Below are 27,393 nucleotides of genomic sequence, written 5' to 3'. Positions count from 1 at the left end.
TATTGGATAGTGTATTTACTTTAACATGACTCTGAAGTACTTTTTTATTTGCTGTACTAGGGATTGGACCCAGGACTTTGCTCATGCTAGACAAGCACTGAACCACTCAACTATATACCCCACATTGAAGAATTATATAGAAATGAAAAAACATTTCAATAGGTTCTTTTCATGGCAAGAAATGTAATGCAATCTAAGGAATCTGAAGGGAAGTATTTGCTATAAGAATGTATAGGAAGCTGAGCATTGTGATGCCTTCCTATAATCCCAGCACTCTGGGTGACAGAGGCTGTGGGGTCACAAGTTGGAGCCCAGCCTGACTAAATAGTCACTTGGCAAGACTCTGGTTCTAAAGTTTAAAAATGGCGTGTGTGGGGTATAGCTCAGTCCAGAAGGGGTTCACTCAGCTGTACTGCAAGTTTGCGTGCCTCTCTGTGTGAATGTGTGTGTGTGTGCACATGTGCGTGCCCATGTGTAAGAACATCTTTAGAACTACCCAGGACTTGTGGCAGGTATTCCTCCTCTGTTTCTTGTGAGTCTCCTGTTTTGCTGTCTTCACACCTGGGCTGCTTCAACATCTCGCCTATTGTTACTAGTTCCTCTGTGTTTATCAGTTGCTCCTTTCTGTATGAGGAATGTGATGGGCTCAGCTCCTGTTTTTAGGTCAGGCCATGCTGACTGGTCTGCAGTGGGCCATTCTTAGGTCCAGTGCCTATATTTAGGCCAGTAGGCTTGCAGGAAGGAAGCATAAAACAGACAGACCTAGGAGTGATGGAAACTATGGCTACTTAGGTCTGTGATTCTGTGAAGGGTGCAAATCTCTTAATAGGTGAGCAGGAAAATTTCATCTGCTCATTTACACAGAATTCAAAGGGTTGTTTTTCTTTACGTTTGGTTTTACAAGGAAACAGGAAAGGGAAACCTGATCCAGTGAAGCTTTGGGCAGGCCCCCAGGGATGGATCTAGGGGAAGCAGGGTTTATTTGCTCTTGACATCTTACCTTCCTTGCCTGTGTCTTGGTGGCATTTGTCTAAGTTGTTTTTCAAAGATATAAGTGTGTCCTTTCAATATGTAATTTAAAGAAAAAAACTTGTAATTTTTTTTCTCTTATGTTTATACATTCTTCTATTGTGTTTTTATTTAGCCATTTTAGAAATAATCCTTTACATCTAATACTTTCCCGAGTTTTTTCATTGTTTCCAGTTTTACTAATTCTAAATTATGGTGTTCTTTTCTTTTTTCTTTTTCTTTTTCTTCTTTTTTCTTTTCTTTTGAGACAGAGTCTCACTATGTAGTTGAGACTGACCTGGAACTTACTATGTAGCCCAGGCTGGTCTCAAACTCACAGCGATCCTCCTGCCTCAGCCTCCCGAGTGCTGGGATTACAGGTTTCCCCCCAGGCCCTTTTATTATTTATTTATTTATTTATTTATTTATTTATTTATTTATTTATTTATTTATTTATTTATTTATTTATTTATTTATTTATTTATTTATTTATTTATTTATTTATTTATTTATTTATTTATTTATTTTGTAGCAATACAGTTATTGGTACATTTTAGGCATACATAATGATAACCCTTATTATAGGGAATTTCAACCTAGAAATGATACATCCATCCTCTTTCCATTCCTTCTCTTCCCTCAAGCCATACCCCTCCCTATGCACAAAACCTTTGTTTCCATTTTTTGCTTCTGTTTTCATTTATTTTCATTGGCCATTCCTTCCTTCCTCTCCCTTCCTTGTTCCCCTGCTCACTTGAACATTTTCTTCCCATTTCCCAATATCTATTATACATTTTAGTCCTTATTTCTACTTTGTTTCTTGCCTCACAGAAACAATGCAGTATTTAAACATGTGTCTCTGATTTATTTCACTTCAGAGTATAGTACCATCCATTTAGCTGTAAGTGTCTGAAGCTCATCCTTCTTTATGGTGGAATGGTACTCTGTCATATTTAAAAAATCTTTATTCATTCATAGGTTGATGGGCATTTGGGTTGTTCCCAATATTTAGTGATTACAAACTCTGCTGCTTACATATAAACATGGGTATGTATATATTATACATGTGTGATGTTTTTAAATCTTCGGGAGAATACCAAGAAGGGAAATGGCTGGGTCAAATGTAACTGCTAGTTTTACTTTGTTGAGATATCTCCACACTGATTTATGCAGTGGTTGTAGCACTCTACATTCTTAGCAACAGTGAAAAAGGGTTCCTTTTTCCCAACAGCCCTTCTGACATTTGTTACTGGTTGATTTGTCTTGTTGTTGTTGTTGATTTCTTGGTTAACAGCTGTTCTTTCTGGAGTGAGATGAAATCTCAGCATTGCTTAATTTGTATTTCTCCAGTGATCAGTGAACATTTTTTCATATATTTATTTAATTTTCTCCATCTGAGAAGTGTCTCTTCATTTCAGATGCCCAGTTTTGGATTGGGTCTTTAAATTTGGTGGGGGGGAGGTCTGAATTTTTTTTTCTTTTAGTTCTTTATATATTCCAGATAGTCCTTTATCTGATGAATAGCTGGTAAAAATTATTTCCTGTGCTGTGGGTTGTCTCTTCACTCTGTTGGTGGTTTCTCTAGTGCAAAAAGCTTCTTAATAAGATAAGTATCAGTTGTTGTTTCTTTGTAGTACTTTGCATGAGGTCTGGGTTTTGTTCCTGAAGTATTTTGTTCTGTGTTCCTAAGCATTCTACCTATTCTCTCTTCCAGCTGATTTAGTGTTTCTGTTTTAATATTTAGGTGTTCGATCTGCTCTGATTTTAGGTTAATGTATGGTGAAAGATACGGGTCTAGTTTCAATCTTCAGCTTGTGGAAAACCAGTTTTTTCAGCATCATTTATTAAAGAGACTATCTTTTTTCCAGTGAAGGTATTTGGCTCCATTGTGAAAGATAAGGTGTCTGAGTGTGTCTGGAGTTGTTTCTGCATCTTCTAGTCTGTTCCATTGATCCTCAGGTTTGCCATATCTTGCTATACCTATACTTTGCCAGTACTAGGCTATTTTTATCACCACAGCTTTGTAGTATAATTTCAAAACAGAGATTGTGACACCCGCCACCTTGCACTTATTGATCAGAATTGCCTTTGCTATTCTAAGTCTCTTCTGATTACAAATGAATTTTAGGATGGTTTTCTCTAATTCTGTGAGATATACTGTTGGAATTTTGATTAGGATTGCATTAAATCTGTATAACAATTTTGGAAATATGGTCATTTTCACTATATTGATTCTTCTTGTCCAAGAACAAGGGATATCTTTCCATTTTCTGATATCCTCTTCAATCTCTTTTTTCAAAATACTGTAGTTTTCAATGTAAAGGTCTTTTACTTCTTTCATTAGATTGATTGCTAGGTATTTTGTGTTTTTGGATGCTATTGTGAAAAGTGTTATTTCCCTTATTTCTCTGTCAGTGAGTCTGTTATTGGTGAACAGGAAGGCTATTGATTTTTAAGTGTTAACTTTGTATCCAGCTATGCTACTGAATTTGGTTATCAAATCTATAAGTCTTTCTTTTTTTTTGGTGCAGTTTTTGGGGTCTTCATGATGTAGAGCATCATGTCATCTATAAAAAATGATAATTTTTCTTCCTTTCCTTTCCTATCCTTATTCCTTTTATTTCTTTCCCTTGTCTAATTGTTCTGACTAATGTTTTCAGAACTATATTGAACAGGAGTGGTCACAGTGAACGTCATTATCTTTTTCCTGATTTTAGATTGAAAGCTTTCAGTTTGTCCATTTAGTGTGTGATGTTGGCTATTGGTTTGTCATAAATGGCTTTTATCAGATTGAGATAAAGACTATACCAATTTTCTCTTTTTTTTCATGAATGGGTATTAGACTTTGTCAATTGATTTTTCTGCATCAATAGAGATGATCATTTGATTTTTGTCCTTGGCTCTGTTAATATAGTGTATTACATTTATTAATTTACATATGTTGAACCAGCCCTGCATCTCCCTCTCCCTCTCCCTCTCCCTCTCCCTCTCCCTCTGTCTCTGTCTCTGTCTCTGTCTCCTGAATCCCTGGGATGAATCCAACTTGGTCATGCTGTATGACCTTCTTGATGATTCGCTACATTGTTTGCCAGTATCTTATTGAGGAATTTTGCATTTAGGTTCATTACAGAGATTGGTCCTATAGTTCTCTTTTTGGGTTGGATCCTTTCCTGGTTTTTAGAGTCAGGGTGATGCTTACTTCCAGGAATGAATTTGGGAGTACTGCTTCCCTTTTAGTTTCATTAAAAGTTTGAGAAGTAGAGGTACTAGATCTTATCTAAATTTCTTATAGAATTCAGCAGTGAATCTTTCAGGGCCTGGGCTTTTCTTTGTTGGTTTTTAATTACATCTTCATTTTCATTGGCTGATTGGCTTGTTTAGAATTCTTATGTCTCCTTAACTCACTTTTGATAATGCATATGTATCTAGGAATCTGTCCACTTCTTCTATTTTTCATCTTATTAGAATACAGGTTCTTGAAGTACTGCAAGGTCTGTTGTGATTTCACCCTTTTCATTCCTACTTGCATGGATGTTAGTCTCTTCCCCTTTTTGATAAGGTTGGCTAAGGGTTTGTTAATTTTGTTTATTCTTTCAAAGTACCAACTCTTTGCTTCATTGATTCTTTGTATTGCTTTTTTAGTCTGCATTGCATTAATTTATGTTCTGATTTTTATAATTTCCTTCCTTGTAGGGGCTTTGGGTTTGACTTAACTCTTCTTTTTTCTAGAAGCTTGAGGGCAACATTAGATTGTTTATTTGAGCCCACTCTGTTTTCCTGATACGGGTATTCACCACTATAAATTTCCCTTGTAGAAGTTTCATTGCATCCCATATGTTCTGGTATATTGTATTATCATTATTGTTTAATTATAGAAACTGTCAGATTTCTTCTTTAATGTCATCTGTGACCCACTAGTTGTGTAGGAGGCTGTTAATTTTCAGGTGTTTATGAAGTTCTTGTGGTTTCTTTTGCCATTGATTTCCAATTATATTGTTCTGTGGTCTGATAAGTTGCATGGGATAATTCTGACTCCTTTGTATGTACTTAAGCGTGTTCTGTGAGCTGTGTCTGTTTTGGAGAAGGTCCCATGTGCAGCTGAGAAGAATCTATATTCTGATGTGGGGTGTAATACTGAAGATAGACATATCATAAGTGCATTTGTTCAGAAGTTTGGTTTAATTCTGATATTTCTTTGTCAGTTTTTTGTCTAGTTGATCTATTTGTGTTTGTTTGTTTGTTTTGGTACCTGGGATCGAACTCAAGACCTTGTGCTTACAAGGCAGCCTTGGTACCACTGAGCTAAATCTCTGGCCTTTGTTCTTTTTGTGACAGTGGGGTATTTAATTTCCCCATTACAACTGTATTAGTGCTTAAATGATTTTTCAGGTCCATTAATATTTGTTTTATATAATTGGGTGCATCGGTATTTGGTGCATACATATTTATGATATCTCTTCCTCTAGGGTTATTCCCTTTACAAATGTACTGTGTGTCTCTCTTAAACGGTTTTGGCTTGGAATACACTTTGTCTGCAAATAGGATAGCTACTCTGGCTTTTTTCCGGGTTCCTGTTGCATGGAATAATGATTTCCATCCATTGACTTTCTATGAATTTGTTTCTGAGTTAAATGTGTTTCTTGTATGCATCGTATTTTTGGATCTTGCTTCTTAATCAGTTCTGCCAGTGTGTTTCTTTTGATTGGTGAATTGAGACCATTCACATTGATGGTTATAACTGATACGTAGTGTCTTATCTCTGTCATGATTTTCCCCTTTTTCTTGTATGCATCGTATTTTTGGATCTTGCTTCTTAATCAGTTCTGCCAGTGTGTTTCTTTTGATTGGTGAATTGAGACCATTCACATTGATGGTTATAACTGATACGTAGTGTCTTATCTCTGTCATGTTATTTTCCTGCTGTTGGCTTCTTTCTTTCCTTTTCTGTTTAATTTCTTGCCTTGACTGGTGGATTCATTCTGTCAGCATTCATGGAGTTGTAATCCTTGTTGTCTCTTACAACAGTATCCTTCAGAACACTTTGGAGTGCCGGTTTGGTGGTCATGAATTTCCTCAGGTGTTCTTTGTCATGAAAGTATCTTATTTCTCCATCAATTTGAAAGATAGTTTTGCCATGTACATCAGTCTGGGTTGGAGGTTGCTTTCCTTTAAGGGCTTGAAATACTTCATTCCGAGCTCTCCTTGTCCTGTTTTGTGTTGAGAAATTTGCTGTGATTCTGATGAGCTTTCCTTTATGGGTGATTTCTTTTCTCTTAACAGCTTTTTTGGGGTTTGTTGTTGTTGTTGTTTTGTTTTGTTTTGTTTTGTTTGAGACAGGGTGTCACTATGTAGTTGAGACCTACCTGGAACTTACTATGTAGCCCAGGCTGGTCTCAGACTCACAGAGATCCTCCTGCTTTAGCCTCCAAGTGCTGGGATTACAGGCGTGTGCCACCACACCTGGCATCTAACAGCTTTTAATGTTAACTGTCCTTGTGTCAAATTTCTGGAATCTTGACTATTGTGCCTTGGGGGAATTTCTTTTTATTGTGGATCATTGGAATTTTCTGTGCCTCTTTATCTGTATGTGAAATTCTTTTTCCCTGTTTTGGAAAATGGCAGAAGTTTTCTGCCATTACCTCTTTTTTTTTTTTTTTTAATTTTATTTTATCCCGTTACCCTTCTTAAGCCCCCTCCCCTCCCTATGTACAAAAGCTTTGTTTCCATTTTTTCCTTCTATTTTCACTTTGTTTTCTTATTTCTTCCTTTCTTCCTCTCCCTCCTTTGCTCCCCTTCCCATTTGAACGCTTTCTTCCCATTTCCCAACATCCATTGTACATTTCAGTCCTTATTTCCACATTTAGTTTATCACACCAGAGAAACAATACGGTATCTAAACACATGTGTCCAATTTATTTCACTGAAGAGTATGGTCTGAAGGTCCATACATTTAGTTATAAATGTCTGAAGCCCATTCTTATTTATGGAAGAGTAGTACTCCATTGTATTTTTAAAAAACCATCTTTTTTATCCACTCATCAGTTGATGGATATTTGGGCTATTTCCAAGATTTAGCTATTACAAATTATACTGCTCTAAATACAGATGTTTACCATTACTTCTGAGAACAAATTTTTATGTCATTTGCACTGTCTTCTACTTTTTAGTTGACTGTAGTCAATCTTACATTATTCTTTGCATCATCTAGTAGCTGCTGGATTGATTTCTTAGTCCCTTGCTATCTTTAAGAGATCTCCCTTTTCATGATTGCTAACTGCAATCCATTCTTCTATATTTGATATTCTGTCCTCACATTGGTTTGTTCTGGTGCATATACTTTCAGTGGAACTTTTGGGGGGCGGGTACTGGGGATTGAATTCAGAGTCTTGTGCTTACAAGGCAGGTGGCAGAACCACTGAGCTAAATCCCCAGCCCTCACTGGAACTTTTAATCTGGATATTTGTGTGTGTCTGTTTCATGGATTCCATTATCTATATGTGCTTTAGAGTTACTAAGTGTGTCTTTCATTTTGCTCACCATCTCTGTAGTTATTAATTTTGCTTTGTAGAAATTATTTCTGCTTTGAATTTTTGCAGAGTCTAGTTCACCTTTGTTATTTTCACTGTTACTATTTCAGAGCATCCAGGAGGGTTGATTTTGGATTGTTCTATCTCATTGCCTCGTGGGTTTATCTTTGGTGAGCTGAAGTCTGGGGAGATTACATCTTTAAATGTAATTTCATTTTCTAATTTTTTAAAAGTTTAATTCCTGGATTGAAGCTAATAAATTGCTTATGGCAAGTAGGGTTAGGAACCTTTCAGAAATATCTACTTATCAGAAGTGTCCACCACCTTGTAAGTGCAAGGTCCCAAGTTCAATCCCCGGTAACAAACAAAAACAAAGGCAGAATCATCTTCCAAGTATAGGTGGCTTTTGGATTTTGAGTCTGTAGCACAATCCTACCTCTTCCATTTATTGGGGATGAGCAGTTTCTGCCTACTTGGCCCAGCTGCCAGTTTTTGGCACTGGCCTATAGTTTTTTTTTGTTTTTAGACCCTTAGTTAATCTGTGTCTTGGTGTACCAGGAGAAACAACTGATTAGCACAAGTATGTCAACACTACTAAATAGTACAGTCACCATAAACAGTAGCATCAAATACAGTCTAGAAAATGACAAACCCTGGTAACAGTTTGCTACCTATAACAGATTGAACTAGATTTGTGCTTGTATAACAGAATCTAGAATGAATCTGAAAATTGTTTGAAGTAAATAAGCTCTTAATATGGCAATTTTACCCTTAGGGGAGAAGATTTGAAAGGGATTGGGGGGGAGGAATAGAAATAGAAGCAGAAGAAGAGGAGGGGTAGGAGGAGGAGGAGAAGGAGGAACTTTAACAAACTGTTGAAGAAAACAGGGAAAAGAGAAAAGGAGGAAATTAAAAACAAGAACAGCAGAAAAGCAACAAAAAAGCCAGAAACCCCCTTATTCAAACAATCAAGAAAAAACAAAACAAGAACCAGGAGATAAAAAAGATAAGAAGGAAAAAATACTGTCACTGGTAGGCAGTGCAGGCAGACAGAGCCCATATCCATGTTGATTAATCCCAGCAAACCATCATGGTGGGGTATTAGATAATCCCAACACCCTACCCCCGCCTTTGTTTCCTCTGACATTCAGTCTGGTTTCTAGCTGAGGCTGGAATGGATTCCTTGAGCTTACAGTAGTCCATGAGCCTCCTGCTGACTTGAATTTGGCATCTGCACTAGAGACACTGGATGGAATTGGCCTGCAGCTGTTCTGAGTTCTGAGTTCAGTTGGCCTCTCTCCAAGATGGCTACCAGCCAGTCACCCTCTTCTAGATGAGGTCTGAACCTGGATAACTTGCCAGCCGCTGCAGTCTGGTTCATCCACTGCTCCATTCTACTGGTGTGTTTGTTCCTGGAGTTCTCTGGGGTGGCCTGTAGTCATTGTAAATGTGCAGGTTAGACCTGCCATTCACACACTGTAAGGCCAGGCTTGGGAAGGAGTGCTGCTTGTTATCTCTCTCCTGTTTTTTTTATTTTGTTTGTTTTTTGAGACAGGGTCTCACTATGTAGTTGGGGCTGACCTGGAACTCACTATGTAGCCCAGGCTGGTCTTGAACTCACAGGGATCCTCCTGCCTCAGCCTCCTGAGTGCTGGGATTACAGGCATGTGCCACCATGCCTGGCTCTCTCCTTTGTTGAAGTCGCTCTTTTTGCTCTCCCCTTGGACTTTAATTCTTGCTTCAAATCCTCCTCCTTCTCCTCCTCCCCCTCCCCTCTGCTCCTCCCCTACTGTATTCCAGTGTTAGGACACCAAATCTTGGAGAGGATCTTTCTCTGCTGCTCACCACTCTGCCATTATCTCTGTTCTCTCTCTGTTCTGTTTTGTTTTGGAAAATGTATTCTTTTGATTTTTTAGAAAGAATTAAATGGATCAAGATACCTCCCTAGCCAAAGGCTCTAGAATTCTCTTTTGCTGTTTTGGGAAATCTGCAAAAATGTAGGTTTGAGAGCCGGGGATTTATTAGCTCAGTGGTGCCGCCCCCTGCCTAACAAGCACAAGGTCCCAAATTCAGTCCCCCCTACCAAAAGCAAAACAAAAACAAAAGTGTAGCTTTGCATTTTTTTTAAGTTCTATTTTTGTTGTCCTATTTACCTGCCTACCACCTGCTCCTTTTTCTCTCTGTCTTCCCTCCTCTTTTCCTCTTCCCTCCTCATTCCCTCCCTTGTTTTTGTTTTAATGTTGGGAATTGAACCCAGGGTGTTATGCTTGTTGAGCAAGTGCAATACCATTGAGCTATATCCCCACCCCCTTCATTATTTTTTACTTTTTTCTCTTCCTCTTTCCTCCTTCCTTCTCTCTTTCTCTCTTTGATAGTACTCATCAGATCGATGGGCACTCTTATCAGTGAATTACATCTTCAGCCATATTTTTGTTGATTTTGAGACAGGGTCTCACTAGGTTTCCCAAGCAGAATTTGAACTTTGATCCTCCTTCTGCCCTCCTCATTATGGGGATTACAGGTGTGTATCACTGTGCCTGGCATTGGGTATTTCTTTTGGCTTTGCTTTTGTTGTCTTTTTCCTGCCCTTGTGTTCTCAGAATTTTTTTTGTTTTTTGACACAGGATCTTGCTTATGTAGTTCAGTTTGTCTGGAATTCACTCTTTCACCCAGGCTGGCCCAGAACTCTGGGCAATCTTCCTCCCTCAGTCTCTCAAGTGCTCGGATTACAGGCGTGTGCCACCATGCCTGAAGTGTTGGGCGGGGGGCTACGTCCTGGAAGGCTTCAGTAATTAGTGCTCCCTTTTCTTCAGACCTTATTGTGTGCCCCTTGAAAACAATGATGTATGAGCAGCACCTTTCCACTTTCACCTGCTGTTCTCAGATGTGTAAGCCCATCTAGCAAGTAAGCTGAAGTATTTTGAGGACCTCCTTTTTTTCCTGTACTTAGGTCTGAGAATTCTCTGTTGTTTCCTCCCCTACAGAGTATAATACCATGAGACTCTTTTTTTTGTACCAGGGATCGAATGCAGGACCTTGTGCTTGTGAGGCAGGCATCAGAACCACTGAGCTAAATCCCTGGCCCCATAAGACTCTTTGTTAGTTTTCTTTGTTTGTTTGTTTGTTTGTTTTCTTTCTTGAGACAGGGTCTCCCAATGTAGCCTAGGCTGATCTCTTAATTTGTGACTGTCCTTCTGCCTCAGCCTCTCAAGCGCTTGGATTACAGATGTGTGCAACTGTGCCTGATAAGACTCTCATATGTCTCCATTCACTTCTGTCTTTGGACTCACTTGAACAACTTGTCTGTTGGGTTTTTGTTTTGTTTTGCAGTACTGGGGAATAAACCTAAAGCCTAGCTTCACACTGATCTGTATCCACATCCTTTTTACACAGGCAGGCGGCAACGCCACTGAGCTCAATCCCTGGCCCTCCTTTTTATTTTTTGAGGATCTCACTAACTCACAAAACTTCCACTGCTGGGCTCAAACTCATGATCCTCCTGCCTCTCCTTCCCAAGCTGCTTGAGTTAGAGGCATGTGCCACCATGCCCAGATGTTTTCTCTTAGTTTTGTTTCTGATTTTCCTTGGATTTTTAATATTGTGAATTTAATAGCTTTGTTTTTATGGGGAGGAGGGAGGATATGCAATAGAAAGAAAACTGCTGCTGCCACCCACATCTTCCCACAGTTGCCTCTGGGAGCAGTATAATTTTAAGGTGAAAATTCATAAAGTTTCATTTTGTTTTTTCTTTGTTGGTGGTGGTTTTTGAGGCAGGGTCTTGCTGTGTAGTTCACGCTGGACTTGAACTCACTGTGTAGCCCAGGCTGGCCTCAAACTCACAGTGATTCTCTTGCTTTAGCCTCTCTCGAAAGTGTTGGGATTACAGGCATGTGCCACCTCACTTGGCCATGAAGTTTTAAAATATTTATAATGCTTTAAAGTCATGCCTGTGGCTTTGGCATTTCCTTGTGTTTGGTTAAATGCAAATGCATCAAGTAATGTTTATGGTTCTAGAAATATAGATGGATTTTAATTTTTACTAGAGATGAATAGTTTCTTTTGTGTGTGTGTGCCTGGGGTCAAATTTGGGACCTTGTGCTTGGGGAGCAGGCAGTGGAACCAGGCTAAGTCCCCGGCCCTCCCCTGTTTCTTTTTATAGATAACAAACCTCTATATTTCATGAGGTTTTTTTTTTAGCTTATTTGATTGCTTTTGTTTTGCGGTACTAAAGATTGAGCATAGGACCTTCTGCATGGTAAGCAGGTATTCTCCTACTGAGCTACATCCCCATCCCTTTAAAAATTTTATTTTGAGCCGGGCATGGTGGCACTCGCCTGTAATTCTAGCACTCAGGAGGCTGAGGCAGGAGGATTGCTGTGAGTTCGAGACCAGCCTGGGCTACATAGTGAGTTCCAGGTCAATCTCAACTACATAGTGAGAAACTGTCTCAAAAAACCAAAAAAATAAATAAATAAATAAAAACTTTATTTTGAGACAGAATCTAAGTTACCAGGTGGCCTCAAACTTTCAGTTGTACTGCCTTCGCCTCAGAGTATTTGGGATTACAGGCCTATGCCATTAGCCCTAGTTCAAGGTCCATATTTTTGATCACTGTGTTACTTATTTTTCTCTTGTTTTTGAGACAAAATGCCTGACACCCAAAGTTAGAAGGGAAAGAATTCATTTGGCTTATATGAAGAGGTTTCATTCCATAATCGGCTGGCTCCAAGGCAAGCTGGCTTGGTAGAGGAGAAATTGTTTATGGTGGCCAAAAGGTAGCAAAGCAACAAAGGAAATTAAACTGTCTTTCTGCCCTTTTTAAATCTTATCCAGACTGCCAGGATTAGAGTGGTGCCAAACCACTCACTCACCTGTAGTGGTTTAGTAATCACAGGCCTTTAATCACACTCTACATTCAGCTACCACCGAAATCGCCCCACCTCATTTGCATGAAGCTTTGAGGGGACATCTAAACACGAGTCATAACAGTCACCAAAAATAATAATATCCTAATAAATTATCATTTATAAAATACTTTATATCCATTCTTTTAAGTTCTTAGTCACTGCAAGTCATTGAGAGGTGTTATCAATTTAATAAAACAGGTCTGCAAGCACTAGTAAATTGAGTTTGTCCTCAGCCGTATATATACTTTTTTAAATAATTCCAAAATATTCATCAAAACTCTTACAAAAAGCATATTCTGAGGAGTAAAGTGTAGTGCATCAATGAAGTGCTAGCCTTGCCTGCTAGAAGCCGTGAATTTGATCCATATCTCTGGAAAGAAAATGAAGTATCCAAGTGACTGGGACGATGTAGGTCAGTGGCACAGTCTGTATTTAGTCTGTGTGCTATCCAGCACCACCACAAAACAAAGCAAAAATGTAGCTGATAACATAACTTGAGTTTTTGTCTTCCAGATGCCCTAAAAAGTACCTTGGGAGAACATTTTTTTACTTGGGAAATCATAGAAGCACTATTTTTTCGTGTTATGTGTCTATCTGCGCATGTAGATAGGATTGTGCAATCTCTCTTGTTGGGGGGAGGTGCCGAAAATTGAACTCAGGACCTTGTGATTGCTGCACCACTGAGTTAAATCCCGGCCCCTAAAATCTGTGTCTGTTTATATACACATAACACACAGAGAAACCTAAATGTATAGACGATTGTATGGAAGCCAGGCATAATGGCATATACCTGTGATCCCAGCACTTGGGAGGCTGAGGCAGGGAGATCACTGCAAATTCAAGGCCAGCCTGGGCTACATAGTGAGACCCTAGCTGAAAAATCCCCTTAAATAATAAGTAAATGGAAAGGGGTGTGTGTGTGTGTGTGTGTGTGTGTGTGTGTGTGTGTGTCCCCCTAGCTGAAAAATCCCCTTAAATAATAAGTAAATGCAAAGGGGGTGTGTGTGTGTCTGTCTGTCTGTCTGTCCCCGGGCGCGTGCCGGGGATGGAATTTGAGTCCCTTCCGCTTGTGAGGCAGGCAGTGACACCACTGAGCTAAGTCCCTGGCCCTGGAAAATGCTAATGCTTGCTTCTGGGTCAGTAGCTAAGTAGTATGAGTAAATTGCAGGTCTGAAGACAACAGTTTTGACTTTTACTTTAGTTCCTCCCTTTGATGCCTTATTTAATGTTAGGGTGCTGAATAGTTGAGTTTTTCTTATGAAGCAAAAGTCTGATAGTTCTTTTTCTTCTCAGTAATGTGTAAAGAGATTGAATCTCCAGTTAATATTCTCAGGGGGAAAAATTTTTTTTTTAAGTTTTGAGACAGAGTCTCACTGTGTAGCCCAGGCTACCCTTGAACTGGCAGTGATCCTCCTGCCTCAGCTTCCCAGGTGCTGAGCTGACAGGCAAGCACCACCAGACCACAACATTCTCAAATTGACTATATTAAAATCCATATCTTGTTTTGATAAATGAAGTTTAGATTGTTGTTACCACAATGGGGCATAGCTACCTAATAGTACTTTTTAGCATATATAAGGCTCTACATAGTCATTTTAATAAACTATTTTTCCTTCAGCTAGACCTTTCAAATTTGATACCTTAATCCCTTTATTTTTCTTCATAACATACCCAAAAATAAATGTTTCCAAAGAACAGTTCAGAAATGGCCAGTGCACTGATTTTTTTTTCTCCTGCCTCCCATTTTGTTGTGGTGGTTTTCCAGCTAAAATATTAATCCTTAGTTTCAAGGATTAATTTATTTAAACATTAATTAGTATCGTGATTTTTATTACGTGAATCATTCACTGCTTTGTAACATTGACATCTTTCTAGTCCACCACATCACAGAACTTTAGCCAAAATTTTTTTTAATTAACTTATTTATTTAGCCACATTTTAATATACAGGGCCAGGATGTAGCTCAGTGGCACAGCCCCTGCCTGGCAGGTGTGAGGTCCTGAGTTCAATCCCCAGTACCAAAAAACAACAAATTTTAATATGTAAAATATATTACTTAAACATTATTTTCATCCATATGTATTTAAGATGCCTTCACAATTTAAGATTTGGTTTTACAAAATTATATAATGTACAGATAACCTGTATCCTCTTCACAATGTCTCTGATCCAGATTCTGCTGCACAGTCAGTATCCTCTGGGGTTCGCGCGCCATCACCTGCCCCGCCATCAGTACCTTTAGGGTCGGAGAAGCCCAGCACTATGTCTCAGGACAGGAAAGTTCCAGTTCCTATTGGGACTGAACGTTCTGCACGCATCAGGCAAACTGGAACTTCAGCTCCATCTGTGATTGGAAGTAATTTGTCCACATCCGTAGGGCATAGTGGCATCTGGTCCTTTGAAGGAATTGGTGGCTGTCAAGGTATGATGTGCTACCCTGTTTTCTAGGAGTTATTTGCAAATCTAGTGTTCTCAACATTACTTTCCATGGTCATTTTATAAGTCCTGAATTCCTATTGCTTGCACTGTTTTGGACTTCTGTCCTCATTTGATCTCTCGTGTTAGATTTATCATTGCTTAGTGAAAGCAGGCTAATGCAAACACATTAATTTTCCATATTAACATGATATATATTTTGAGATTCTTAGTCTTTAACTTTGTTTTATAACTAAGTAGGTTATTCATCAGGCTGTATTACTACCTGCAAACATGGAAATACTGTAAATATATATATAAACATGTATGGTACTTTAAAAGAATTCATAGTTTAATGTGAAAATTCTTAGAAATATTTCATTTTGCTTCCTTTGTTAAAATATTACCAACTCCTTTTTTAAAAAGAATATTAAAGATTCTTGTCTCTGCCTTTCTTTTCTCTCAGACAAAGTAGACTGGTGTAACCCTGGGATGGGAAATCCTATGATTCACAGGCCGATGTCTGATCCAGGAGTGTTTTCACAGCATCAAGCCATGGAGAGAGATAGTACAGGAATCGTAACTCCTTCTGGTACATTCCATCAGCATGTTCCTGCAGGATATATGGACTTTCCTAAAGTTGGGGTAATGGTGATTTGAATAAGCATTTTCATTATTTCAAAATGTTTTTCTTACTATTACCTTTCACTTCCCAAGACATGAGCCTGTATGAAATGATGCAGGGGCTTGAGCTGCAAATATAGGTCAAAATCTGGCTAAGTATATATAATTTGTAAGTCTTGATTTTATCTGAGTTATTTAGAGGACTGTTTTGACAAATATTTTAAAGCTGGTAGGCTTTATTAATTTTTTTTTCTTTTTATTGAGTTTATTAGTACAATCTAGGTCTACAATACAGTTACATTCATCATTGGGATCCTGTACCTTTACATAATAGGTCTTGATTCTCATTTTTCCCCCTTGTCCCTGCCCTCCCTTCACCCCCTCCTCCCCTCCCCATTTACAAACATGGTAGGCTTTATTTTTGAGACAGTGTTTCATTAGGTAGTTCAGGTTGGCCTCTTGACTGGGTCTTGATTCTCCTGCCTCAGTCTTCAGAGTGCTGGGAATATAGTCATTTTGCCACCTTGCCTGGTAAATATCAGTTATGTTTTATTAATTAAAAATTTTTTTTAAATATCAGCTTTAAGGTTATTGAACCTGTTGAGAAAAGTAAACAGTGAGTTGAATGTTAACTTTCTCCTCTTTTAAGGGTATGCCGTTTTCTGTGTATGGGAATGCAATGATCCCTCCAGTAGCACCTATTCCAGATGGTACTGGAGGACCCATATTCAATGGCCCTCATGCTGCAGACCCCTCTTGGAACTCACTCATAAAGATGGTTTCAAGTTCCACAGAAAATAATGGTCCTCAAACGGTAAGAGTGATTACTCAGCGAACACTCCAGTTTTATGAACTAGGGTACCAGTGAGCAGATAGTAAGAGAGCATAGTGAATGTAGCCAGCTGAGGAAAGTGAAGGAGATTTAATATAGCTGAAGTGTAAGAGAACTATGTGGGAAATGATACCAAAGATAGTGGCTTGGGCCTAAAATCATGGCAGGGCATTATACATACCACTGGGCAGCAGATGGTAAATAGAAGAAAAGTGATTTTTATATGACATTATTTTTTACTGACATCAAAGTTTAATCGTTTTTTTGTTCGTTTGTTTTGCTGTTTTGAGACAGGGTCTTGCTATGGTAGGTCAGGCTAGCCTTGAACTCACAGTGATTCCCCTGCCTCAGCCTCCTGAGTACTGGAATTATAGTTATACTAACATCAGAATTTAGTAGTACTAGGAAAGAGGCCATCTAGAGATTATTTGTTGATAGTATGTAAATGTTAAAATTATATCTAATTAACTGAAATTTATAGAAGTAGTTATATATTTGTATATTTTAGCTTATTAATCCATGTTTAATATGAATTATTGTCCTTCCACAACCATAAGTTTGTATGTACACAGGTAATGATTTTTAAAAAGATGATAAAGTCCTGTGCAAGGAATAAAAAGAGCCATATGGAAATAGCAGATAAACATGTGAGGGTGTACACTGCCTAGTGGGGAGCATTTGCCTACGGTGCGCAAGGCCCTGGGTTTGATTCCCGGCACTGCAAAAAAATAAAAATAAGGTCATTTAACATTGTTTTATCTGCTAGTACATTACAACTTGGATAACACTGAGCTGTATTATGTTTAGATATGAAGAACACTTAGTTTTAAGGAGTTTTAATCAATATGTTTAATAAAACAGGTGTTCTGTATATTCATAGGTGTGGACTGGACCCTGGGCACCGCACATGAACAGTGTGCATATGAACCAGCTGGGCTGACAAGAGTGAGCTTGTTAGCCTGCAGATTCCTTCTCATTCAGAGGAAATCACGAGTGGCCGGAAAAACATTATCCTCCCAAATCATTCTACTGATGTGCTTGACCGAAGTGTGTAGGCTTTTGCAGAAGAACTTACTAACTGACCTACTTTCTGTGAACATTGGTGACTGCCCATTCCCCTCATCAGTCGTTTTACCTTAGTTAGCTTTTTTCTTATCATTTGTCCTTTTTTCTTTCCCTCTTCCCCTTCGGACATAACTTTCTGTTGAAGCTGTTCTTTGGCTGGTTGGTTTTAGTACTATAAACTGCTTCTGAGCAAACACAGAAATTTAGCAAAATTATGTAAACTTGATCCTGAGGTTTTAGAATGGCAAATAAATGTACAATTGTTTACATAACAGAAAAGGCTAAGCAGAACGTAAATTTCAATATGTCAGTATAGAGGCTCTACTTTATGTAGACTTAAATTAATGTGAGATATGTACCTTCATATTCAGAAATCTGGATGTTTCCTTCATACATTAAACTATTAATAAGCATAATTTTTCTACTTGTGTAATTTAAGTATAAAGTATGATGGGCATTATCAGTGCTTATTTCCTTACATTGGCTTAAAACACCCAGCTGGCTCTCACTCGTCTGTTTGTAGCAAGGCACATTCCATATCTTTTTATTACCTTTTCACACTTTTAGAATATACACTTCTTCCTCTTTTCACTTTCTTCTTTCTTATTTTGCCACTCTAATACCAATATAACATTCCCTAGCTGATAATAAGAACATGCCATAAAGATTTTCACTGTAGGTGGGATTTAGCTCAGTGGTGCTGCCCCCTGCTCACAAGCACAAGGTCCTGAGTTCAATCCCTGGTACCAAAAAAAAAAAAAAAAAAAATATTTTCACCATAATGGTTGCTCCAAAGAAAGAGATGGGATATCTTCATTGCCAGATGTTTCTTCCAACCATCAGATGTTTAGACTTCTTGATGCTGTAAAAGGCCACCACTATTCCCATTTAGCATATACAAGCTTTTAAGTGTAGTATTTTACATTGGATGATACTGATTTTTTTTTTTTTTCTTGGTGCTGGGGATTGAACTCAGGACCTTGGGCTTGCTTACAAGGCAGGCACCGGAACCACTGAGCTAAATCCCCAGCCTGATAATGATTCTTAACACTGGCTTTACAGTCATCAAGAGTCAACATAGAAATTTCAATTTTCAATAATTCAGTGTGAGTACTTTTTTTTTCAATTCATGCTCTCCAAACTTGTATATTATCAATGAGAAGTATCAACAGCTAACTTGGGCCAACTAACAAAGTTTGCATTTGTCATTACAAAAATTATGATAGATACATGAACAAAGAATTACAATATAAAGTCTCCATTTAAACTGTTTAAGAAATGGGGTGACACTGCACTACTCATTGAGATTTGTATATTCCATTCATTTGGAATAATAAAACAGTAATGAATCCAAGAAGATATGCCCTACTCTGTCTCATATGGAAAAATAAATTATGAGTGAAAATATAAAAGAAAGCAAGCATAACAATGAAGTCATGTATGTATCAACTCGCCTTTTTTTTTTTTTTTTCCTAAGTTGAACTCAGATTCCACACTGGTAAAAAAAAAAAAAGCATAAACTAAAATTCAGATAATTAATTCAGAATTGACAGTTCTATGTGATTCCTTGGCTGTTGCTGTAAATGAAATATTTTCTTGCCTCTGGCAGCCTGAGTAAAGCATCCAAAGATGGTTGCTCAAACATCCAGACAATTTAGCTCAGTTTCACCACACCTGTCTCACAAAATGAAAGGTCCTGAAGTTCGCTCCTTGGTATCGGAAAAAAAACAAAAAACAAAACCAGAAGTCTATAAACAGCATATTTAAGTCTTCTAATTTAGGAAATGATCTTACAATATATAAATTTGCCTTTACACTGATCTATGAATAATATGCCCAAAGTTAAAATACATCCTACAACTGAATATAATTACAGCACTTTACTAAGAAAGCACTTTACTCTTACTAAGAGTATTTTATATAACTTTTCCCACTGTTGTATTTTTTTGCTTGTTTTTTGTTTTAACTAGGTTCGTTTCTACTTAACTCTGAAGAACAGATATTACCCAACATTTATTACAACACATGATAATGTGTTATTTCACTAAACAGAATTTTTTTTTTTTTTTTTTTTTTTTTTTGTGGTACCAGAGATCGAACTCAGGTCCTTGTGCTTGCGAGGCAGGCCACCGAACCACTGAGTTAAATCCCGAGCCCCTAAACAGAATTTCTTAACATGAGCCGTTTTACTGAAAGAGAAGGGAGAACACCTGCGTTTTCTTGGCTGGTAGAGCTATGGGGCAAGGCAATATAAGTTGGAATGCGCCATATTTACATTTTGGTATCAGGCTTGTGAAGTACAATATCATGGTTTTAGACATCTATACGGGGAACATTTTTCAAATACATTTTTTATATTTTGTGTAATTCAGTACGTTTTTATTTGAACAATAAAAAACTGTAAATTTTTTGTGACCATGCAGATCTGCCCCCCATTGAAAGTATGTAGTATTTGTATATGTAGACTACATAATGTACTTACTTTCTCTTGTTTTTTTAAAGAAGTCATTTAATTCTGAGAAATAATACTTGGGTTCAAACTTTAAACCCCAAAATACAGTGTCCAAATGATTATACAATCTATACCAACCATTACATTTGAGATCATTTTATTTACCATTTCCAACAAAATCCCCATTTCATACCTTCTCAACATACACTTAAACATGACTGAGCCATGTATGGTGGCACGTTTGTAATCCCAGGCCGAGGCAGCAAGATCTCTACAAGTTCTGTTTCCAAAAAAAAAAAAAACACAACTGATTTTGGAATTTCTATTTCCCATTACTGTAAAGTAAGATAATTTTTATGAGTAAATGAAAATTTTTTGATAATAATTTGTTCTCTGGGGTAAACAAAAGGTATATAGAATGTTAACTCTGTTTTTGGTTTTTTTTGTTTGTTTGTTTTTTGATACCGGAGATCGAACTCGGGTCCTTGTGCTTGCGAGGCAGGCCACCGAACCGCTGAGCTAAATCCCCGGCCCAACACTGTTTTATTGATAAAAAATAGTATTTTGTCTTTTGACTCGGATTAGTTACATATTTCATAAAAATTATTTTCCAACACTATATTCTCTTTTAAAACAGGACAAATTAGACAAAACTGAGAAACTCAAGATCACAAAACTAATTGATTCAGGATCCTCTGATTGATTAGATCTATTTTCACTTTGATGTTTTTTGTAAACACTCATTCATACACATCTATTATCAGAACATCAAAATGTGCCAGAGCTGTTTGTTATGAATCACAGTCAGTGTTAGGTGTATTTAGCTTATACTGGGTAAATTCTGTATGCTCCTGAGATACACATCTTGGTGAGGAATCCTTGCTTATATAAGTCACAGCCATGGATTAACTCAAGGCAGGGGTTAGAGCTTTTATGCCACTTTAAATTGCACTGCTGGATTGCAAAAGTGCTATCACATTGCTGCACCTACCTGGCAACTGCAAGGTCCACAGTTTGATTCCCAGTGCCAGAAAAAAGGGCTATCACTTGAATTTTGAGAAAGTGAACATAAAAATTTCCACAGTAGCATTGATAAAATTTCTTTACAATGTGATGAGTGTAGGACTAATAACTGTGGTCAGAGGTTTCATGTTAGACTTCTACCTTGAAATGAATTTACATTTAATAAACTTTGGGCTGGGGATTTAGCTCAGTGGTTCTGCCGCATGCTTTGCATGCTCAAGGTCCCAAGTTCGATCCCTGGTACCAGAAAATTAAATAAAACTGCATGTTCAATACTTGAAAATCACTAAGAAAGATGATAACAGTATGCTTTCAATCTAAAGGGGGAATAGCTAATTCTGCATTAGATAACTTTAGCTTTGAAAAAATAGTGCTTTAAAGAAACAGGAAAAGACGGCTGGGCATGGTGGTACTCGCCTGTAATCCCAGCACTTGGGAGGCCAAGGCAGGAAGATTGCCATGAGTTTGAGGCCAGCCTGGTGTACACAGAGTTCAAGGTCAGCCTTAGCTATACAGTGGGGCTCTCATAAAATAAATAAAACTAAGTAATTTAAAGGGATCCCTTTAACCATGTTCATAAAAATAATTTACAAGGTTTTTTTTGTTGTTTTTTTGAGACAAGGTTTGTGTAGTTTAGGCTGGTCTTGAACTCCCTATGTATACCAGACTGGCCTCAAACTTGTGATTCTCCTGCCTCAGCCTCCCAACTGCTGGGATTACAAGCATGTGCCACCACACCTGGGTTTTTTAGTCTTTTTGATAACCATTTCAGGAGACTTTGGGAAATGTAAAATCTAAAATGACTGTTATGTTACTTTTCTCGTTGTTGAAACAAAATACCAGACACCCAAAGTTAAAAGGGAAGGAGTTTATTTAGCTTACCGTTTGTAGAGTTTTCAGTCCATAATCAACCGACTCCAAGGCAGAGACGACATACAGGCCTGGCAGAGCATAAGCAACATGGGACACACAAGGCAGCAAAGGTAGCAAGAAGAGCACCGCCCTGCCCCCTTTTTCTCAGACATAGGGTGGGCAGCGCTCACACCCTTAATCCCAGTGCCACTGAGCACAGCACTGCACCATGAATCAATCCCAGCCTCACACACTCTAGATCCAGCCTATGATTGCATGAGGCTGTGGGGCACTTCTAGACCCAATATATATTCATATTTTGAGCACTTCAGTCTGCTGTAACAAAAATACTGATTGTATTGTTTAAATTCATTTCTCAGTTTTGAAAGCTGTGATGTCCAGTCTCAGCATTTTTGCATTTCAGTTCCTGATGAGAGCCTTGTTCCTGGTTTCCAGGTGCTTGTCTTCTACGTGCTCTTCACACGGGGCAGAGACATGTCTTTTAGATTCCAAGGACACAGTCAATTCATGGAAGCTCCACATTTACAACCTAATTACCTTTTGAAGACCCTACACCTAAATACTGTCACTCTGTAGCCCAGGCCGGTCTTGAACTCACAAAAATCCCCGTGCCTCAGCCTCCTGATTGCTGGGATTACAGGCATGTGTCACCTTACCCACTTAACATACAAATTTTCAGAGCACATTCAGTCCATTGCAAGCTTCATTCCTGTGTTCAGCACCATGATAGTTATGAAGAGGTTCAGAGACTGCAGAAAGGAAATTTATAATACGACATCTTAGTAAACATCTTAAATTGAAAAATGCCTTTAAAAGCCAAACAAGCAAGGTGGTACATATCTGTAATCTCAGCGCTCTAGATTCCTGCACAATTTAGTCCCTTAGACCCCAATCTCAAAAAAAAGCTGAGGATGTAGCTCAGTGCCAAGGCCCAGAGTACCAGACAGAGACACACACACACACACACACACACACACACACACACACACCCCACACACACACACACCACACACACACCACACACAGGAAAGAAAAGCATTTAATATACCTACCGTAGTTCAGCAACAGCTTTATTCCAGATGGGGAGTTTGAGCCTGGGGTCACAGTGTGCTTTACTGCTGAGCCAGGTTACTTTGGGCTGAGTGGGAGCTCTGGCTTGCTACCAGCCAAGGAATAATTCAGGGCATAGTTTGTACTGAGTGGGTATCACTTTGACACAATCCTAAAGCCAAACCATGCTGTATATTGTTGCTCTTTGTAAGGAACTCAGTTTGTGACAGAATTAAAAGCTAAGAATAGGCTGATTTTTAAAAAGGTTTTTATAAGCCAGGCATGAGACACGTGCCTGTTATCCCAGCACTCAAGAGGCTCAGCCAGGAGGATCACTGCAAGTTCAGGCCAGACTGGGCTACCCAGTGAAATTCAAGGCCAGCCTGATGTACAGTGAGAATCTTGTCTTAAAAAAAATTCTTGTGTTGCACAAGTTCATCTGCAAACTATTAGAGTTGAAATGATTTGTATTTCCTTGCTCAAATATTTATATAAACACTTTATATTGTACTGCACAACTCAAAAGATACAAAATATAATGTTGGATGACCAGTACATAGATATTCGTGATAACACTTTTTTGTATTGGGCTTTAACTTAAATACTTCAAACATTATCTAATTAGTAGATAATAAGTTCTAATCATCCCACCATATGACAAGAAATGTGTTTATACCCAAACCAGCTGTGTTGGTACATTCCTGTAATCTTACCCCTCAGAAGGCAGAGGCAGGAGGATCACTGTGAGTTCCAGGCCAGCCTGAACATATAGCAAGACTCAGGAAAAAAAAAAAGTTTATACCCATATGTGTGAAAGTGCTATTAAGTTTTACACATTTTACCTAGGTCATACTTAGGTCACAATTTGAAACCTAAAGGATATTTTTCTGAAGGGGTATGTAATAATAGTGCCTGCAGTGTTTAACAAAAGGTCAGTGGTGGACCCATGCCAACTAAGTGATCCAGGTTTGACTGATGACAGCGCCACAGTGAAATGTTTGGGACTTAAGGAAGAGCCTGAAAACTTTTGGTTTATGCTTTATGAGAAATACGTATAATGTGAACTTTAAAAATATGTAACAAAAGGGCTGGGGATTTAGCTCAGGGGTTTCACTGCCTGCTTTGCAAGTGCAAAGTCCTGAGTTTGGTCACCAGTATCCCGCCAAATTATATGTATGTAGCAAAGGAAGGAAAGGACAAGTGAAAATGGAAACACAGCTTTTGTACGTGGGGAGGGAGCTTGGGGGTAAAATAAGTATAGCAAAGTATTTATTTTGGCTTAACCATAAATAAACATGATTTAATATTTCATTTTTGCTGTATTGGGGGTTGAACTCAAGGCCTTACATATATGAGGCAAGCACTCACGCTGACCTGTATATGTGAACTATAAATACAGAGGTTTAGTTTGAGGGCTTGTTTTTGTTTTTAGTTGAGGATGATCTTGAACTTACTGGGTGGCCCTGTCTGGCCTCAAACTCACTGTGGTTCTTCTGTCTCAGCCTCAGGCGTACTGGAATTACAGGCAGATGCTCAGCTTAGGTTTTTAAAGAACTTACCTCTCTGCAGGATATTAAAATCCATTTGGATTTTAGTTTAATGCATGGTGAAAGACAGGTATCTAATTTTAACCTTTGGCAAGTTGAAAGACAATTTTTCCAACATTTATTAAAGAGGCTATCTTTCCTTTGTCAAAGATGAGGTAGCTGAGTACATCTGGAGTTGTTTCTTCCAATCTATTCCACTGATCCTCAGATCTGTTTCTTTGCCAGCACCATGCTGTTTTCATCACGGTGGCTTTATAGTATAGTTTATCCCCTGCCATGTCTCTGTTGTCTAGAATGGCTTTTGCTATTCTACATCTCTTCTGGTTCCAATTGAATTTTATGATGAATTTTCTTTAGGTATACCTGTGGTGAACCTTCTGAGACAGCTGCATGTCAAGTCCATCCAGTAAGGTTTTCAAGGCCCATACATTTCTGTTGTGGTGTGAATACTTCCCGTGAGTTTGTGGGGTCTTTGCTTACCTCAAATCCATCAGAGACCTCAAAGAGAGGCAGGGGAAAGGCCAGGCCAGAACCATTACCTTCAGGATCTCATTGTGTTCCCCCAGTAAAGCCTCCATGAACAATTCATGAAAGGTTGGGGTCAGCAGGTCATGCAGAGCTGTGATCTCTATGGCCTCATTGTTCAGCAGGCTCTGCTTGGCCTGCTTGTACAGAGTCAGTGGGCTCTGTGTACTCATCCTGAGAAATCAGGTGTAGATGTGGGTGACGAGGCTCTGGCACTCCAGGTGGGACCTGGCAGTGTCTAGAAGCTCCAGGACTGAGCCAAAGGGCCAAATCTCTACAGTGAATGCTGAAGCACAGAATTCACTTCCTTCACACTGACCTATACAGTTTCGGGGTAAAGAAATTTCTATTTAAAATTGAATTCTCAGCTGGGCATGGTAGCATGAGTTGGTAATCCCATCATGTGGGAGGCTGAGGCAGGAGGGTCACCAGGAGTTTGAGGCCAGCCTGGGATACCTAGTGAGTTCAAGTCCAGTCTGAACTACAAACTGAGACGAGACCCTGTCAAAAAACAAACAAATGAATTCTCATTTCCACTTTAAATCCATAGACAATAGCAATTAAGTTTATTTTTATTTTATTTTATTTATTTATTTATTTATTTAGAGACAAGGTTTTGCTCTTTATTCAGGCTGGCTTTGAACTCACTATGTAGCCCAGGCTGGCTTCAAACTCCTGGTGACCCTCCTGCCTCAGCCTCCTTCTGAGCTTACAGGCATGGACCACTATGCCTGACAAGCAGTCTTTTTTTTTTTGGTATGATAATGAGTCTTTAATACATTTTTAAAAATTTAAACATTCAATACTTTTTTTTTTGCTGTAATCAAACTTGGGCCCTTGCACTTCCAAAGAAGGTGGTGAAACCACTAAGCTAAATCTCTGGCCCTTCATTACATATTTTGATCATAATACTTATTTTGATCATATTTTAAACATGACAAACACAGACTTGCTGATGTTAAAAAGGTAAATAAATCTGATCATTTAAACTTCAAGATAATTTTTTTTTTAGGTGTATCACATCAATGGAGGATTAGTGCCTACAATTTAGAATTTCAGAAAAGATGGCAGTTATCTCAAATTATGGAATTCTTTCAAAGGGCAGACATGGTGCCACTAAGCTAAATCCCAGGCCCTTTTCCAAGGATTTTTAAAAAACATTTTTGTTTTTTGGTTTTTTGAGACAGGGTCTCACTATGTAGTTGAGACTGACCTGGAACTCACTATGTATTCCAGGCTGGTCTCGAACTCACAGCAATCCTCCTGCCTCAGCCTCCCGAGTGCTGGGATTACAGGCGTGCAGCACTACGCCCGGCTTCTGGTTGTCTTTTTAACTCAGAATAGATAGTAAATTGGTAGTTTGTTTCTTTTAGAAAAAGTATTTTCTATAGCATATATGTGGTGTTTATATAATCTAAAACAAAACTGCGGATTTTTTTTGTTTTTGGTGCATGGGGACTGAACTGCTATGGGAGAGTTCCTTCAGTAATGGCTCACCAGTCAAAAATATTCCAGCTCCTTGCCAAACCGGATCAGACAAGACAAAAATGGTGCTGAACGCTTATATGAAAAGTGAGGGATAAATGGGAATGGAGAACCCAGCTCTGCAGCGCGAACTTGGCCCAAACGAGAAAATATAAAAGCAAAAATAAAAGTACATGCGCCAGCGCAGACTCTGGGAGGAACTCACGCTAGTGAGCTTCCTGGTGTTGGTCTTTATGCCATCCACATCTTCTGGAGAAGTTACACACGGGTCCTGACAGGTCCTGCTCCTGCCTCAGCCAGCTTTGCGTGCGCCATCTCCTATCAGAGCCGGGGCCTCCTCAGGGCTGAAGGTAAGCAGTCTACCTCAGAGCTGAGCCCTATCACTGCCAGCGACAGCTTCTCTTTAGTCAGCAGATGGTACCTCACCTCATCCCTTAAGCCCGTCTGAATCCAGAGCCTTCACACTGAGCTCATGAGCTATCCAGTCCCATTTTGAATCCGACTCTCCCTAAGTTGCCCAGCTTTTTCGTCTCTCCCATACCTTCTTTATGGCACTGAGGACTGAACCAAGGGCCTTGCACATGCTAAGCAAGAACTCCACCAGAGCTACAGCCTCAGTCTTAGCCTTATTTTTACTATTTGGCGGGGGTGGCGGTGGTGGTGAGATGATCTCCCTAGGCCAGACTGGCATTTAAACTACAGATCCTCCTGCATCAGCCTCCCAAGTGCTGGGCGTGTGAACCACACCTGGCCCAATCCTTTCCTTTTCTTGGGACGGGGGTCGAACTCGGGACCTTGCGCTTTCAAGGCAGGCGGCGGCAGCACCACCCGGCCGCCGGCCCCACCCTTTCTTAAGGTAAACTACATATAAAATGAAGCACAACACATCAAGGCTGCGATACTAACCCGAGCAGATGGGCAGACGGAAGGACCACAGGGGAGCAGAGTCGAGGATCGAGTCACTATGCGCCAGCGGCCCCATCAGGGGCTCCGCGCACGCCCACAAGCAAGAGGGCCCGCCCCTGCCGCGGCCCCGCCCAGCAGCCCGAGCTTTCGGAGC

General features: G+C 39.1%; 2 protein-coding genes across 5 annotated transcripts in view; both read left to right on the top strand.

The window, feature by feature from the left end:
* Ankrd17 (ankyrin repeat domain 17) overlaps positions 1–18,109 on the top strand; it is a 154,654-nt gene extending 136,545 nt beyond the window's left edge. For 2 of the 4 annotated variants that reach the window (XM_010610877.3, XM_010610875.3), the window contains exons 31-34: positions 14,616–14,864; positions 15,324–15,502; positions 16,131–16,295; positions 17,194–18,109. In XM_010610877.3, the coding sequence (XP_010609179.1) occupies positions 14,616–14,864; positions 15,324–15,502; positions 16,131–16,295; positions 17,194–17,253 (653 nt within the window). In that variant the 3' untranslated portion in view covers positions 17,254–18,109. The remainder of the gene's footprint in view (positions 1–14,615; positions 14,865–15,323; positions 15,503–16,130; positions 16,296–17,193) is intronic. The other 2 variants (XM_010610879.3, XM_010610878.3) reach the window with 1 other exon arrangement.
* Positions 18,110–26,662: 8,553 nt separating this feature from the next.
* The window catches only part of LOC104853055 (cytochrome c oxidase assembly protein COX18, mitochondrial), a 16,496-nt gene continuing 15,765 nt past the window's right edge, over positions 26,663–27,393 (top strand). The window contains exon 1 of the mRNA XM_010610874.3: positions 26,663–26,683. The gene's annotated coding sequence lies outside the window, so the exon portion shown is untranslated. The remainder of the gene's footprint in view (positions 26,684–27,393) is intronic.

Source organism: Fukomys damarensis, unplaced genomic scaffold (genome assembly GCF_012274545.1).
Source record: "Fukomys damarensis isolate Sample0158 unplaced genomic scaffold, DMR_v1.0_HiC HiC_scaffold_35, whole genome shotgun sequence".
Taxonomy (NCBI): Eukaryota; Metazoa; Chordata; class Mammalia; order Rodentia; family Bathyergidae; genus Fukomys; species Fukomys damarensis.
Note: the sequence above shows the minus strand (reverse complement) of the source record. Positions and strands in the feature narration are given on the sequence as shown.